The sequence below is a fragment of the Mus caroli genome, chromosome 1 (assembly GCF_900094665.2).
Source record: "Mus caroli chromosome 1, CAROLI_EIJ_v1.1, whole genome shotgun sequence".
NCBI classification, from domain to species: Eukaryota; Metazoa; Chordata; class Mammalia; order Rodentia; family Muridae; genus Mus; species Mus caroli.
In genome coordinates, this window is record NC_034570.1 from 154253199 (window position 1) to 154270257 (window position 17059).

The following is a 17059-nucleotide window of genomic DNA, read 5'->3' on the forward strand; positions in this document are numbered from 1 at the left end:
GTGTCTGTTGTGTGTGTGTAGGTACCAGAAGAGGATGTCAGATTTCTGAAGTTGGAGTTACAGAAGGTTATGAGCCACCTGGTGTGGATGCTCAGTAGAATTGAACTAGATCCTCTGGAAGAAAAGCAAGCTCTCTAACTGCTAAGCCAGGTCTCCAGCCCCATAATTAAATTTTTACCCAGTACTCCCTTCAAGGACTCTTCTTTAAAAGAATCCAAGAGATGGAGCAGTCCAGGTCTAACATGGATGGGAAGAACTGGCTCAAGCTAAATACCTTAACAAGGAGTGCAACAAAAGTGATCTTCTGGTACATGTGTGGTTGAGCCTCCATATCTCAGCTATAGCTCTGCAAGTCTCACATGGGATTGCAAGCTGTGTTGCACAGATTATGAGTAACATGATTCCCCTGGAAAGACTTGGATGATTTCTTCTTCAGAGAAAGCATATTCTTTGTTAGTTTTGCATTCATTGTACAAAGTTGGCAGCTTCAGTAAAGGCATTTACGTACAATTATATCATGTACCATGTATCATGGCATTTTGGTCTTACTATTTCCCATCTCCGCCTCTCCTACTATTGCTACTCATCCACCTGAGAGTGTTGTTGCTTTTACTTTCATCTCTTATATGCATACATAATTCTGTGTGTCTTGATATGTGCCTATGTATAAGTGTTTGTGTGTAGAATGCATTCGTGTGAGTGCGCATGTATGAAGGTCAGAGGTCAACCTCCAGGTGTAGGTCTCAGGAGTTATCCACTTGTTTCTTATTGCTGGGTTTGTTTTTGAAGACAGGGTTTCCTCACTGGTCTGGGTATTGCTATGTACATCGGATCTACCTGTCTCTACCTTCCTAGTGTTGCCATCACAACCATGTGTTGCATCAGTCACCAGGACTAGTTTTTTATGTGGGTACTGAGGATTAAACTCAGTTTCTAAATGTCTTTACAGCAAGCAAACACATGTGAGCCATCTTTCATATGTGTGTGTGTGTGTGTGTGTGTGTGTGTGTGTGTGTGTGTGTGTGTGTGTGTAAAATGATGTTATAGAGTGATGGTGGTGTGGTGCTTCTCTAGCATGAACAAGGACCTGAGTTTGATTCCCACTACGACACACACACACACACACACACACACACACACACAAATACTCTTTAATTCCTAAGCCTATGAAACTAACTCCAAAGTCTCATGAGAGCTAACATGTACTGACTATAGTGACAAGTCAGTATCATAACTAGAGCTATTGACCTTGAATGCAGTATGCTGATTATTTTGAGCACAATACCATTTAGCCCTTTGGTTAAAGCTAAATGCTTTTGAAGTGTGTGACTTAAAATTCATAGGTTGAAGGCCTAACCCCCAGAGTGAGTATATTGTAGAGATAGCAACTCTCCAAAAAGTGGTTAAACTGAGGCTGGAAAGGTTGGGGTTGTGACCTATTGCTTGGTATCTGCATAACTAACATATAAGAGCTCTCTGTCCCTCCTTTTCTTAATGTATACTTGTATTGAGGCAAAGGTGTATGAGAATACAATGAGAAGCAGGCATTTATAAGGCATAAGGAGAACTCTAACAAGTAAGCTATCCTGTCAGTTCTTAACCTAGAACTTTTAGAGTCTAAAACCATGACAAAATTAGTTTCCATTATTTAAGTCACTCAGACAAGACCATGATACTCAGCTAGAGTAATATACACAACCTAATATAGCATATAAGTAAAACAAACTAGTATGTATACTTGCATCCATTGCCCCCAAATGCTAAGCTTTTTATAACAGTGAAAAAACCCTAGTGTCCATCTAGTCTTTTTAAATGCATATGAGATAATGTTCTGTGCAGTCTTCAAATTGATCTGATAGCTCTGCTTTCACATTGAACCAGTGTGTTTACTAAGAATGTAGCAAACAGAAGTTTAAAAAGAATTAGCAAGTAGCAGATAGCAAAATGTTATCCAATCAGATGTCCACAGCATCCAGCAGAACCACTGGTGTAGCCTAGTTGAGACAATAACGTCATCAAGTCTGCAAGCATCCAGCAGAAACTGACTCAGGAAGTCAGCTGGAGTTTCCAAGCAGAGCAGAGCAATCCCCCAGGTCAGGCTTCTAAGTAAAAGAGCAAGAGTAGCAGCAGGTACCACTGCCATATCCACCACTCAGCCTTTAGCACAAACCTATTAGAGATGTTGGAGACGTTAGCTGGAGGTCCATGCATGAGCTTCCTCATGGCTGGACTTCTGGCTTCCCACTCACACTTGGAGAATTTTCTATTGTGGAGCATATAGTAACCTGCGTGGAAAACAGTTTGCCTACTATCTGTTCCCAAGCATATAACTCATAACCTTAGCCACTTGTGCCTTTCTCTGTTAAAAGTAAGGGGGTCAGCATGCACCGGGACAAGGAGCTCTGGTGGGGACAAGCAAACAAGGGTCTTCTCAGTCCCAGAGAACACTTTCAACAAGTGCATACAGCACGTGATAAGTTGCCAATATATGGTTCATTACATGCAGGCAACAACACATTACAAACTGTCAATTAAATATAATCAAATTCAGGAAAAGGGATTAGAGAAGGTGTCATAAGGACAGGTTTGGCTTTGAATTTATGATAACAGGGTGGCTGGATAGAGGTAGTTGAGAGAATGTGTTTCAAAGGACAGAAAGAGCTTGAGAAACTGAACAAGTGTTCTCGTATCTCATGGAGGACTTAGGATCTGAGGAATCACTAGTACGTGTGACTCTCTGTGAGGCTGACATAGTAACAGGACCAGGAGCGCATTCAGAAGTACTTCACAACTGATCATCTCCATCCTGAGCCAACGGTGGAGACTAGGTTAATCCCACCAGGATGGAGCATCTTCACCATGAATGGCATTTAACCAACTACCCTTAATCCAAAGGATGGAGTCCTCTGGAACTAGAGTTTTGCAGGAGGAAACCTCAGCAAAAAAGAGAGTGTTCTAGCAGTGTTTATTAAGAGTATCTAGGGTTGGGTCGGTAAGGGTTTTAAGAATAGAAAACACCAAGTGGTTATGAGGAAGTTGGGAGTAACTGGTTGGCAAAGGACGACAAGTGGACTAGAAAATTCTTTGGATTGAGACAGGATGAGGACAAACATTGAAGAAAGAATCCAAGGAAAATGTAACTTATTCATAATTCTGGGGTTATAATGATACCCAACCCATGAGGAAAGGGAGGAAAGGAGGAGACCAAAGAAGGTATTGGTTTTCACAGGAAGAAATGGATAAGGTGCTATACTGAGCAAGCGTTGGATTGGATGGCTTAAATAATTCCCACGCTTCTTTAAGCATACGGAAGAGTCCTTACTTATCTGGTGCCTGGCTCTAAATTAGTGATTTAAGGCAGTAGAAGTATTGGGCTGGTGTACAGAGTTTGATAAGGGAGCTGATCAGAACATGAGCTCTGAGCAGTTGGTTTGTTATTAATGATGCATCCAGGCAAGTTGATTGCTACATCTAGTCACCACCTAATTGTGGGGACAAAAGCTCCTCTTGATACCAAAGAACCCAAAAAGCACAAAACCCAGGGGGGAAAGGGCATAATTGCCATACCAAGTGTTATCTATAAGTGTGTATGATGAAAAATAGGAAAGAATCGGAAGATGATGTCAATCTGACCCAGGTCTTGAACATCTGATTAAGCTGTTTAAATTCAAATATATGTATTAGATGTACTTCTGTCTTCAAATAGCTTATATGCATCTTTATGCATCTATATCGATATAAACAGCATCGATAAAGCTACTAGGGTTTTTGCCAACCCCCCCCCCTTGTTTTTCTATTTTATGTTAGAGGCCACAGTACCACCAGTCCATTTTTGAATAGCTGTTACATTACTGGGTGAACTGTAGCCCAAAGTATTACACTTACAGAAATTTATGAAGTTTTCTAGGTCTAATTATATTACACTGGATATGGTAATTTACCAATTCATGCTTTCCTCATGGGTTGAAATAATAAATCTGCCTCCAAAGCTGGAGTTATTATATTGAGGTATCAGTTTTCTGACTTTCGGGTTCTGGCCTAGTAACTTAATTTTGAACGTATATTTAAAACAGACATGGTTTTAAATCACGTCCCATTAATGGGCTCTGTTTTAAATAAGTTTCTTAATATAAGTAATACTACTTTGTGCTTGATTTGTTCAAAAGCTATTTAAAAGCTCTCGAACCTCAAATGTGTGACTGCTTCAATGTCACTACCATTTATGGCAATATATGTAAGGGGGCTGAAGTATTTCAACTTAATTTTTTCCTTTTTTTTTCCTAATTCCCCAAAGAGACATAATTGTGCTTTTTTTAACACAAACTGACATTTTTTATACAAGATTATTTAACTTTGTTTAAAAAGTTACGTAAAGCAATCAAACATGAGCATTAATTAGAAGCACATGTGAGGTGCCATGCATTCTAGAAATGAATGCAAAGCAGTACTCCAGTAAATATGCAGCCAGCTGTACACACGAAATCAGAGAGCACAAGAGGGTACGATGGATATGTGATCATTTAGGCCTAGGTGTGTCTGTCTATGCTGTGACAGGCTGGCTTCCACTATGCTCCCAGCAGCCTAGAGAAGCCGTCTCTTGCACACAGCAAGACACATGCCAGGATATTAACACTCTACATTTCCAAGAGCCTCTGTTCACACCAGCTCCAGAGTAAACACCATGAAAGAAGGAGACTTGTGCCATTAAAAAGGTGCACAAGCAACAAGGCAAGAGAGTTCCAAGCATCATAAAAATAGCAAGTGTTTCAAAAACAACTGCCCGTTTGTTCTGAAAGTGTCCACAGAGCAGGAGGGTAAATAAGACTCAGTACTTGTTAGGTTTATAGGCAAATAACCATTATCTACAATGTGTAAGTGAGTGAAGAGTAATTTTATGCAAACCACGATAAGTAAACTTGAGAAGTATAAACTAAGTCTTCACAGTGTGAGCAGGAAGTGAAAGAGAGGGAAAAGAGGAAATGGGATTTTCTGGGTGGCATATCACCAATGTGGGAATCCACCAGCCAGCAAAGCCTGGAACAGGATTTTATAAAGGGGCTGGCTTGAAGAAGAATCTCTTGGGTTGTGTGATGAATCTGACTCTTGATAACAACTCTGCTCTCTAAAATCTAATTACTAAGAGGTCATCTAGAGGATAGTACGGGAACACACATCCTTCTTTTTACATACAGAGCACTGACTTTAAATTCATTGGGAGTTTTTACTGAAGTAAATTAAAAAAGAATAATGCATCCATCTCAGTGAGTCATAACCAGCAGCCGAGAATTCCAACGAAAGCAGCTCAGGACTTTAGGAACTTGTGTCTCCGAGAATAGCTAACGCCTAATCAAAAAGATGTTTCAAAACAGGTCGTTTGGCTTTGACCACGTTGAAAATATCTTTAAATCCTGAAGGTTATAAATTGGTAAATTAGGACAAAACTTTTGCAGGTTTAAAATTCTTCAATATTTTGTTTACATTCTCTTTGTTTTGGGGGTGTGCGAAGTGTATGAATGGGGGTGGACATGCCATGGCACACACATGGTGGTCAGATGATAACTTGCAGGAATTGGTTCTCTGCTTCCACCATGTGGACTCTGGGGATCAAGCTCAGGGTCTTGGCAGCAAGCTCCTTCACCTGCTGAGCCCTCCTGCCAGCCCTCACACTTTGTTTACTTTGTACCCCATGTGGTTTTCTGAGAGGTACTGAAAGGTGTAAAAGAAAATACTTAAAGAACTATATAAAATTCCTCTGTGGTTTCATTAAATTAAAGGCATCGATTTAATTTTAACAGGAACTATTTTGATGAGGAAGGTGTCACAGAATTTGACATGTTTCACTTTTGTTTGAAAACCATATTACTTAAAAATTAGAAAAGAGTGTTCATACAGCAGGACTTGGATACATTGTGGTGAAATTTGAGGCTGATTTTGCTTAAATGTTTTTTTTTTTTAATTAACAGTTTCAGTGACTTCACATTATAGAGTAGAGTACAATATTGGCATGTTTGTAGAGGCTTTGCAATCAGAAATAACTAGTGTCTATATGAACCCTGGAGAGTAAGAACTGAAAGAGAAAAAAAGAGGAAAGAAAAAGAAGAAAGGGTGAGCAAAAAAACAGTATAACTGCTGTACCTGGGTCAGTCATGGCTACATGCCACCACTCATGTTTGTCTTTAGGTACTAGCTAGGAGATCCTGGGAATCTGTACACACAGACACACACACACACACATGCACACACGCATGAGCGCACATATTGAAAAACAATAATAGCTATATGATAAACCCACAGACAATATCATAGTAAGTGAGGAAAATTCTAAAAGTATTTCTGGGAAAAAAAAAAACAACAAGAATGTCCACTTTCACCATTTCAAGAATAGAAGACATATCCAGAGCAATTAGGTAAGAAAAATAATTAATCTATCCAGTCACAAAAGATGTCAAGTGTATCCTCAAAGTGTTCTTGATTATAGACCATACAGTCTTACACATAGAAGAGTCTAGAGACATCACGTGCCAAAGAAAGATCAGTTTTTTAAAGCTCATATTAAAATAAAAATGTAAAACCAAAGAAGCCTCATTTAGGGGAAGACATTCTGCTTGGCAGTTTGTTGATCAAGAATACCCGTTTGTTGCCTCCTCTTCCCCAGTCAATTTCTGTGTGGTGTTTGTAAGACACCCCCCACCCCCGACTTAAGGATGTTAGTTTTGCTTAGTTTCCCAGTCAAGCTACTCACCCAGTTGTTTCTGCTGAGTATTGTGAGCATTGGTTTAATGATGTTTTGCTATCTGCCATTTCTACAATCTACTCCTTGCTATTTATTCTTTTACTTTTGCTTGCTTACTATATACTTGATAAGCTGATTCAAACTGAGAAATATGGATATTGAAGATTAACCTGTGGGATACATGAAATAAGAACACTTGATAGAATGTGACTGGCCCGTCTGATAGAATGAAACTCTATGACTTATAACAATGGATCAACTTGGAGGGTTGTATGTTAAGAGAAATAAAGAACAGAGAAGCAAATGAGTTTCCACTCATTCATGGAAGCTTTAAAAACCTTCACAGATACTGAGAGGAGACCAAAATTCACTAGAGTGGGGAGAGCAGGAGAAGGGAAGAGCAATAAGAGGGTAGACAGTGGATATTAGATAGAACTAGCTGGAATAAATTCCATAGCACCATGGATAACTGTGTCTAAAACTATCAATTACATGTTTAAAAATCACTAGAGAGGAAGAATTTGAAAGTTCCCAGTACATGGAAATGAGAATATCAGAGGATTTAATCATTACACATTGCATGTGCGTCTTGCATTACAAAATTGAATACTGTAAAAATACAAATATCATAAAAACGAAATTTAAAAAAAAATCTATTCTAGTGTACACAAGCATGACTAAATGAAAGAAAAAATCAAAAGAAACAATCATGTAAATGAAGGGAAAAATGAAAGGAAAATGATAATTAGCAAAGACAGACCAAGTTTACATATTGGAAACGATCTTTCTGATCTGCAGTCATTTCTATAACAAGTTCTGCCTATCACATGAGAGGGGAGTAATTAAAGAGGAGAGAGGGGAGAGCAAAGGAAGGTGGAAGGGGGAAAGCAGAAATGAGTGGGGAAAGGAAAGGAAGGGAAAGAAAATAAAGTCTTAAAGTCAAATTACAGATGACAAGGCTTTGGCTCCTTGGTTAAGCCGTGATTATGTTACTCAATGGAAAATAATTTATGTCAATCCTGGAAATATAGATTCGTTTTTCACCTAACTCCAATGTTATTTCCAACTGGCAGTTAATAGGAACTAGCTGGAATGAGTTGGCCGTTCTTGTTCTGTACTTAATGACGCAGAGGTTATGTCACAAGCATTCATGGCACAGCAGTAACTTTTCTTACAGAGGTGATGAGGGAACCTCCTTGGTCACCACACACTTTTCAAGTCATTCCAGGAGAGGTGCCTGGCCATTCTCATGTGCTTTCCGCATTAAATTCTTTCTAATCCTGCTACTAAAACTTCAGAGGAAACACCTGGATGCTAATATGGCCATAGCTTAAATTTTCCCCAAGTGGTCACATGATCTTTGACTACTTCTTTACCTCTTACATTAGCTCTGAAGTGTGCCTGAAGTATGAAATATGCTCTAACAAATAGGTAGTGAGTTTGGAGTCAGTGAATATCTAACTCAAATGGTATTGGTGTGAGATTGTGGAATTGGAAGCCACCGAGTGACTTTAAGAGATGGTGTGCCATCTTTCTTGAGGACTTCATGATTAATAGGTTTTAAAACTTCAGTAGAATGGTCAAGGGAAAAACAACACATAAAATTGAGATGTAGGTGGATGGAAATGATGGCTTACATAGCAGAAATGTTGATTGCTTGTCCTCTAGTTGTTGAGGTCACTCTCTAGTTCTTATAGCCTCAGTTCTTTGGAGAGTGTCCTGTGCCCTCAATGGCCTCTCAAGACTTAAATAATGATTCTCCAGTCACATCCTCCTTAGCTTTTATGGAACTACATTCTAGTTCCATGTAGAATATATGGCTACGAATTTTATCTACTTCTTTTCTTTGTACTTATGCTGCATTTAAAGGCACTCTCTCGGGTCAGAAACTATGCCTTACTCACAGGTATGCCTATTCATAGGTAGATTTACTTGCCTACCCAAGTCTAAAGAAATACCTGCTTATACATTTTGGAAAAATTAATAAATCAGTTTATAATAACCAAAGTTCAGATCCTCTCCCCTTGATCATTCTAAGTACATTTCTTCAAAAGGATACACATGAGAGTAACGGTATCTATACTCTCTTGTAACTTCTACTTTAACAAATAAATCTGCATATATTAAATTGCAAAGACAAGTGTCTGTGACTAAATGCATACCTCCTGTGTATAAAGACAATACATTCATTTGACTGTGTATCAAGTAACAAGTATTATGAGGTTGGCATAACACATAGCTATTAAAGCATTTTCCATAATATAAGAGAAAATCACAGATTCAAGAATCATTGTCCTTATGGGCCACTTCGCTCCCCATTCTGACACTTGGAGTCACTCAGTGATGTCATAATTGTTTGCTATGTCATACTGGTTGTCAATAGGGGGTTGCCACCATCAAGAATAAGATGCATTGTAAGAACTCCTTTTAACTGAAATTTCCTTTGTATTAAGATGTGTATCATGAGCTCAAATTAAGTGAGAAGATGACTGCACTAATAACTGGTGGTTGTGGACTCTTTGGACCACAATGGCCATTTGATGATGTCCCAAAGGCAGTCACAAGGTAAGAAAGAACTATACCAAGATTACTGAAGTAAATCAGGATGAAAACTTTTAAATAGTTTATTTGAACTATTTTTATTTTGTTATTTTATTTCATTTATTCACTTTACATCACGATCCCTCCCCTCATCCCCCACCCCCTTCTCCTCTGAGTGGGTGGGAGCTCCCAGGGATATACCCCCACCATGGCACATCAAGTCTCTGTAGGACTAGGTACATCCTCTTCCACTGAGGCCAGACAAGGCCACCCAGCTAGAAGAACATATCTCATAGACAGGAAACAGCTTTTGGAATAGCCCTCACTACAGTTGTTGAGACACTCATAGAGACCAAGCTGCAACTCTGCTACTAATGTAGAGGGGGCTAGTTCCAGCCCATGTATGCCTTTGGTTGATGGTTCATTTTTTTTGAGAACCCCCAGAGTTCAGGTTAGTTGACTCTGTTGGTCTTCCTATGGAGTACCTACCCCCTTTGAGGCCCAAAATCCTTACCCCAACTCTTCCATAAGAATGCCCATGCTCCATTCACTGTTTGGCTATGGGTCTCTGCAACTAAGTCAGCTGCTGGGTGGAGTCTCTCAAAGGACAGCCATGATGGACTCCTGTCTGCAAGCATAACAGAGTATCATTAATAGTGTCAGAGGGGTCCCTACATTTCTTGTATACAGGTGAAATTTTGGGTTGAAAGTTTTGTGGGTGGGTTGGAGTCCCTTTTGCTCTATGAAGTTCCTGCCTGGCTACAGAAGGTGGCCTCTTCAGATTCCATATATCCAGTGCTGTAAGTCACAGCTAAGGTCACCCTCAGTGATTCTTGGGTGCTTCCCCTATCCCAGGTCTCTGGCACATCCTCTAGACATCCCCTACTTTTCCACCCCCACTAGTTGCAGATTTCCACTCATTCTCATAGCCATCTGGCCATCTGTCCTTGCCCTCCCCACACCTGATCCTGAACTCCCTCAATTCCTCTCCCCATTCCTTCTCCCACACTCTTCCTTCCCTCCATCTAGCTCCTACAACTATTTTATTCCCCCTTCTAAGTGAGAATCAAGCATCCTAATCCGGGCCTTCCTTTTTGTTTAGCTTCTTTGGGTCTATGGAGTGTTGCATGGGCATCCTGAATTTTATGGCTAATATCCACTTATAAGTGAGTACATGCCATACATGTCTTTTGGGATCTACCCATTTGGGATCTATCCATTTGGCTGCAAAATTTGTGATGTCTTTGTTTTTAATAGCTAAATGATAATCCATTGTGTAGATGAACCACATTTCTTTATTCATTCTTCAGTTGAGGAACATCTAGATTGTTTCCAGTTTCTGGCTATTATGAATGAAACTGCTATGAACATAGTGGAGCAAGTGTCTTTGTGGGATGTTGGCACATCTTTCAGGTATGTGCCCAGGAGTGGTGTAGCTTGAGTAGGTCTCCCTATTATTGGAGAAACCACCAAATTGATTTCCAACATGGTTGTATAAGTTTGCACTCCTACCAGCAGTGGAGGAGTGTTTCCCTTGTTCCACACCCTCAACAGCACCACTTCAGACTTTTATCATAGCTACTCTGACCCGTGTGAGATGGGACCTCAGAGTTGTTCTTATTTGTGTTTCCCTGATGAATAAGAACTTTAAACATTTCTTTAAGTGTTTCTCAGCCATTTGAGATTCCTCTGTGGAGAATTCTTTTTGGCTCTGTAACCCATTTTTAGTTGGGTTATTTGGTTCATTGGTGTCTAACTCCTTGAGTTCTTTATAAATGCTAGATATTAGACCCCTGTCAGATGTAGGGTAGGTGAAGATTCTTTCCCAATCTGTAGGCTACCATTTTTGTCCTATTGACAGGATTCTTTGCCTTATAGACACCTTTCAGTTTCATGAGGTCCCATTATCAATTGTTGATCTTAGAGACTGAGCCACTGGTGTTCTGTTCAGAAACTTGGCTCCTGTACCAATGAGTTCAAGGCTATTCCTCAGTTGATATTCTATTAGATTAAGTGTAACTTGGTTTATGTTGAGGTGTTTGATCAACTTGGACTTGAATTTTGTGCAGGGTGATAGATATAGATCTATTTGCATTCTTCTACAAGCAGAAATCCAGTTAGACCAGCACCACTTTTTTGAAGATGCTTTCTTCTTTCCATTGAATGGTTTTGTCAAAAATCAAGTTTCTGTGGGTGTATGGATTTATTTCAGCGTTTTTGATTAGATTCCAATGATCAAACTGACTGTTCCGATACCCATATCATGCTCTTTTTATTACTATTGCTCTGTAGTAGCCTTAGGTCAGGGGTGGTGATAATACTTCTTTTTATGGTACAGGATTGTTTTTAGCTATTCTGGGTTATTTTTGCTTGTTTTTCCATATGAAGTAGAGGACTGATCTGTCAAAGTCTGTAAAGAATTGTGTTGGAATTTTGATGGAAGTTGCATTGAATCTGTAAACTGTTTTTGATGAGATGGCCATTTTCACTATGATAATCTATTGATCCATGAACATGGGAAATCTTTCCATCTTCTGATATCTTCCTCTATTTCTTTCTTCAGCGACCTGAAGTTCTTGTCATATAGGTCTTTCAATTGCTCGGTTAGTGTTATACCAAAATATTTCATATTATTCATGGCTATTATAAAGGATCTTGTTTCCCTAATTTCTTTCTTTCTTTCTTTCTTTCTTTCTTTCTTTCTTTCTTTCTTTCTTTCTTTCTTTCTTTCTTTCTTTCTTTCTTTCTTTCTTTCTTTCTTTCTTTCTTTCTTTCTTTCTTTCTTTCTTTCCTTCCTGAGACAGGGTTCCTCTGTGTAGCCCTGGCTGTCCTGGAACTCACTCTGTTGACCAGGCTGGCCTTGAACTCAGAAATCCGCCTGCCTCTGCCTCTCAACTGCTGGGATTAAAGGCATGCACCACCACCGCCGGGGTCCTAATTTCTTTCTCTACCCATTTATCATGTGTATAAAGGAGAGCTGTTGATTTATTTTTTTAGTTAATTTTATATTCAGCCACTTTGCTGGAGGTAGTTATCAGCTGTAGCAGTTCTCTGTTAGTATTTTGGGGGTCGTTTATGTATACTAACATCATCTGAAAATGGTGGTACTTTGACTTCTTCCATTCCAATTTGTATTGCTGTGATCTCCTCTAGTTGTCTTATTCCTCAGACTAGAACTTTAAGTACTATATTAAGTAGATATGGAGACAGTGGAAACCTTTGTACTATTCCTGATTTTAGTAGAATTTCTTTAAGCTCTCTCCATTATATTAGCTATTGGCTTGCTGTAAATTTCTTTTATTATGTTTATGTACGTGCCTTGTATTCCTGATCTCTCCAAGACTTTTAACATGAAGTGATGTTAGATTTTTGTCAAAGGCTTTTTCAGCTCTAATGAGAGAATCATGTGGGTTTTTTTTCTTTCAGTTTGTTTATATGATGGATTACACTGATGGATTTTCATATATCGAACCATCCCTGCATCCCTGGGATGAAGCCTACTTGATCTTGATGGATGATGTCTTTGATGTGTTCCTGGATTTGGTTTGAGAATATCTTGAGTATTATTTTATCAGTGTTCATAAGGAAAATTGGTCTAAAATTCTCTTTCTTGGTTGAGTCTGTGTGGTTGGGTTTCAAGGTGACTATGGCTTCATTGAGTTTGGCATTGTTCCTTCTCTTTCTATTTTGTGGAATAGTTTGAGGGGTATTGGTATTAGCTCTTCTTTGAAAGTCTGGTAGAATTCTCTACTAAAACCATCTGGGCTTTTTTTTTTTTTTTTTTTTTTTTTTTTGGTTGGGAGACTTTTATTGACTGCTTCTATTTCCTAGGGGGTTATAGGGATATAGGGAGGCTTAAATAGTTTACCTGATTTCAATTTAACTTTGGTAAGTGGTATTTGTCTGAAAAAAAATCACCTTTTTTTTTTTTAAGATTTTCCAATTTTGTGGAATACAGGCTTTTGAAGTAAGACCTAATGATTCTTTGAATTTCCTCAGTGTCATTATGTCTTCCTTTTCATTTCTGATTTTGTTTATTTGGATACTGTCTCTTTATATTTTCATTAGTTTGTGTAAGGGTTTGTCTATTTTGTTGATTTTCTCAAAAATAAAACAACAGCTCTTGGTTTTGTTGATTCTTTGTATTGTTTTCTTTATTTCTAACTGATTGATTTCAGTCATGGCTTTGATAATTTCCTGTCTTCTACTCCACTTCAGTGTGCTTGCTTCCCCCCCCCCCCGTCCCTAGAGATTTTAGGTATACTTTTAAATTGCTGGTATGGAAACTTTCTAATTTATTTTTGAGGCACTTAGTGCTATGAAGGAAGTTTCTCTTAACACTGCTTTCATTGTATCCCATGAATTTGGGTATGTTGTGCCTTCATTTTCATTGAATTTTCAAAAGTCTTTAATTTTTTTTTCCTAATTTGTCCCTGACCCAGAAATTATTGATTAGAGAGTTGTCAGATTTCCATGTGTGTGTAGGCTTTCTGATGTTTTTGTTGCTGTTGCTGTCTAGCTTAATCAACAGTGGTCTGAAAAGATACAAGGCATCATTTCAATTTTTGTGTATCTGTTGAGGCTTGCTTTGTAACCAAATATGATCAATTTTCAGGAAGGCTTCATAAGGTGCTGAGAAGGTAAATTCTTTTGTGTTTGGGTGAAATTTTCTATAGATACCTTTTAGGTCCATTTGATTCATGTCCGTTAGCTTCATTATTTCTGTTTAGATTTTGCCTGGCAGTTGGTGAGAGTTGGGTGTTGAAGTCTCCCACTTTCGAAGTGTGGGATTCAGTGAGCAATTTAAATTTTAGAAATGTTTCTTTTACAAATCAGGTGTCCTTGTGTTTGAGGCATAAATGTTCAGAATTGAGATATCATCTTGGTAGATTTTTCCTTTGATGAGTATGTAGTACACTCCCCTGTCCTTTTTTGATTAATTTTGGTTGAAAATCTATTTCGTTAGATACTAGATATATTTTATTAGATATGGCTATTCCAGATTGTTTCTTGGTCATTTGCTTGGAAATTTTTTTCCAGCCCTTTTACTCTGAAGTAATGTGTATCATTATTGCTGAGGTGTGTTTTTTGTATCTAGCAGGATGTTGACTGCTGTTTTCACATACAGTCTGTTAGCCTGTGTCTCTTTATTTGGAAATCGAGTCCATTGATGCTGAGATATATTATGACCAGTAATTGTTAATTCCTATTATCTTGATGTTGGTGGTGTTAGTGTGTGTGTGTGTGTGTGCATGTGTGTGTGTGTTTACTTCCATTGCTTTTGCTGGTACAGAATTACTTCCTGTTTTCTTGAATGTGGTTTTACTCCTTAGTTGGAGTTTTCCTTCTAGTATTTTCTGTAGGGATGGATTTGTTACAGATATTGTTTAAATTTGGATTTGTCTTTAAATATTTTGTTTTATCCATATATGTTGATTGAGAGTTCTGCTGAATATAGTAGTCTGGGCTGGCATCTGTGGTTTTATAGAGGTTGCAAGATATTTATTCAGGCCCTTCTAGCTTTTAGAGTCTCTGCTGAGAAGTTGGGTGTAATTCTGATTGTCTGCCTGCATATGTTACCTGGTCTTTTTTCCCTTGCCATTTTTAATATTCTTTCTTTTTTTCTATAAATTTTGTGATTTGATTATTATATGGTGGGATAATTTTCTTTTTTATGTCCAACCCAATTGGTGTTCTATAAGCTTCTTATATGTGTATAAGCTTCTCTTTCTTTAGGTTAGGAAAGTATTCTTCTATGATTTTGTTGAAAATATTTTCTGGTCTTTGAAGCTGGAACTCTTCATCTTCTTCTATTCCTTTTATTCTTAGGTTAGGTCTTTTTATGGTATGCCAGATTCCCTGGATGTTTTATGTCTGGAATTTTTTAGTTTTAATTTTTTCTTTGACTGGCATATCAATTTCTTCTATCATATTTTCTATACCTGAGAGTCTCTCTTTGATCTCTTGTATTCTGTTAGCAATGCTTGCCATTGTTCCTATTCTTGTCCCCAGGTTTTCCATCTCCAGGATTCCCTGTTTGTGTTCTTTTTGCCTCTGTTTCCATTTTCAGGTCTTGAACAGTTTTACTTATTTGCTTCATATATTTAACTGTATGGCCTGTATTTCTAAGCTAGAATTCAGTGCAATCAATGCAGAACCTTTTACATGTTCCAAAATAGAAGCTCCACCAAAGAAGTTGTTGTCAAAGGCTAGTCTGATCACCATCTTTAGTTAGCTAAAAGGTTCACTGGTTACATTGTCTCCTTTCACGCTAAGGACTTTACGTTCCAATTTTGCAGCTTGCAATGCTTCTTCCTTTCCCATCCTCCAGGGGGCAGTGACCAGGAATATGACTCTAAACCACAGGCTCCCAGATCAGCACCAAACCCTTCCTGCGCTGTTCCTGGGAACGTCAGATTTGTCGCAGGAGCTTCACACTGAGCCTGCGCAGACTGTAGCTGTCGCGTGAGCGCATGCGCCTTGCGGAGAGTCCGGCCCTGACGGCTCTGGGCGGGTCTGGGCTGCTCCAGTGTTTTGGGGCCCAGGAGCAGTGGGAGGAGCCGGCGGGCTCACCGTGGTAACCGCTGCGCCGCCGCTGCCGCCGCCGCCGCCGCCGCCGCCCCCCCTCCTTGCAGGCCTTGGGACTGTCACCGCTCTGCTTTGAGGGTACTTTGGCCGGGTCCCCGGAAGTAGCCCTCCTAGATTCTCAGACACTCCCATTCTCCCCACGCCGCTGCCGCCGCTGCCGCCGCCGCCGCCATGCAAGGCGAGGACGCCAGATACCTCAAAAGGTGACGACCGGGGCTCCGCCCTGAGCAGGTCCTTAGGTGTTTCCCGGCTGACCAGGGGATGCCCAGGGGCAGAGCTAGATGTGAGAAGGGGTGGGACGCAGGGAAGGAAAGAAAGAGAAAATGTTGGGGTGGAATAAAGGATGGGCCCTGCGGGGGCGCGAGGTCCTCTTTGGCTTGGAGGCGTCCTGACAGCATCTGATGATGTCCTTGCTACATTAATCTATAACCTCATTAAGAGGCAGGTTAGGCGAGATAAACCCCATATTTCCTGGGTTTTGTTTTTTGTTCTGCCCCACTCTCCTGGATTCCTCAATAGATAAATCCCATGGAAGCTTGGAAATGAATTCTGTCACATCACCAATTTGTGTTCAGTTTGAGATTCATAAACCATGGTGGGGTGTGTGGAATAAAGACGGACGTAGTGGTTTTTGCTTTATGCAAGACTGGATTGAGATGTTCAGTCAGCTGGTCTTGGTCCACTTTACTCACTTGACGGTCACATACACTGTATAATTTCTGTAGGAAGTTCATTATTATTAAGACCTTGGCATGCGAAAGCCTACTATTTTTTTTAACATATGTATGATATCAGCTACACCAAGAAAAAGGAAATTTTGTGAGATTCCTTAATGTCTGTAAAAAATAAGACCACCCATGGTTAGAAAAATATACCTCTCACTGAACCAACTGTGAGGGAGCAGTGAATAAATTTTAAAAATGCTAATTTGGAGTCTCTATTTTTCGTTAAAGCTCTGTTGCTAATCCACTGCAAAAGAGCACATAGATTTGTTTTTTGGACATAATTACTTCATTTGAAAACGAGAGATAATACTTTCTGAAGGACATAAGGACAAAGTATGAAAATACTTTTGAGAGAAAAAACATGCATGTTCGTTGGTGACATTAAGTCCTAATAAAATTTGTTAAGTATATTTTCACTTACTTGATAGGGTTCTAGCCATATCTTACAAGAAAAAAGAAATAATCTTGCAAG

The 17059-nt window shown here is 39.2% G+C and overlaps 1 protein-coding gene across 3 annotated transcripts in view; it reads left to right on the forward strand.

The window, feature by feature from the left end:
* Nucleotides 1-9131: 9131 nt before the first annotated feature.
* Nucleotides 9132-17059, forward strand: part of Kifap3 (kinesin associated protein 3) — a 134776-nt gene continuing 126848 nt past the window's right edge. For 2 of the 3 annotated variants that reach the window (XM_029478213.1, XM_021160363.1), the window contains exon 1: nt 15740-16065. In XM_029478213.1, coding sequence (XP_029334073.1) covers nt 16034-16065 — 32 coding nt within the window. In that variant the 5' untranslated portion in view covers nt 15740-16033. Of the gene's footprint in view, nt 9299-15739; nt 16066-17059 lie in introns of those variants that run through there. The other variant, XM_021160355.2, reaches the window with a different exon arrangement.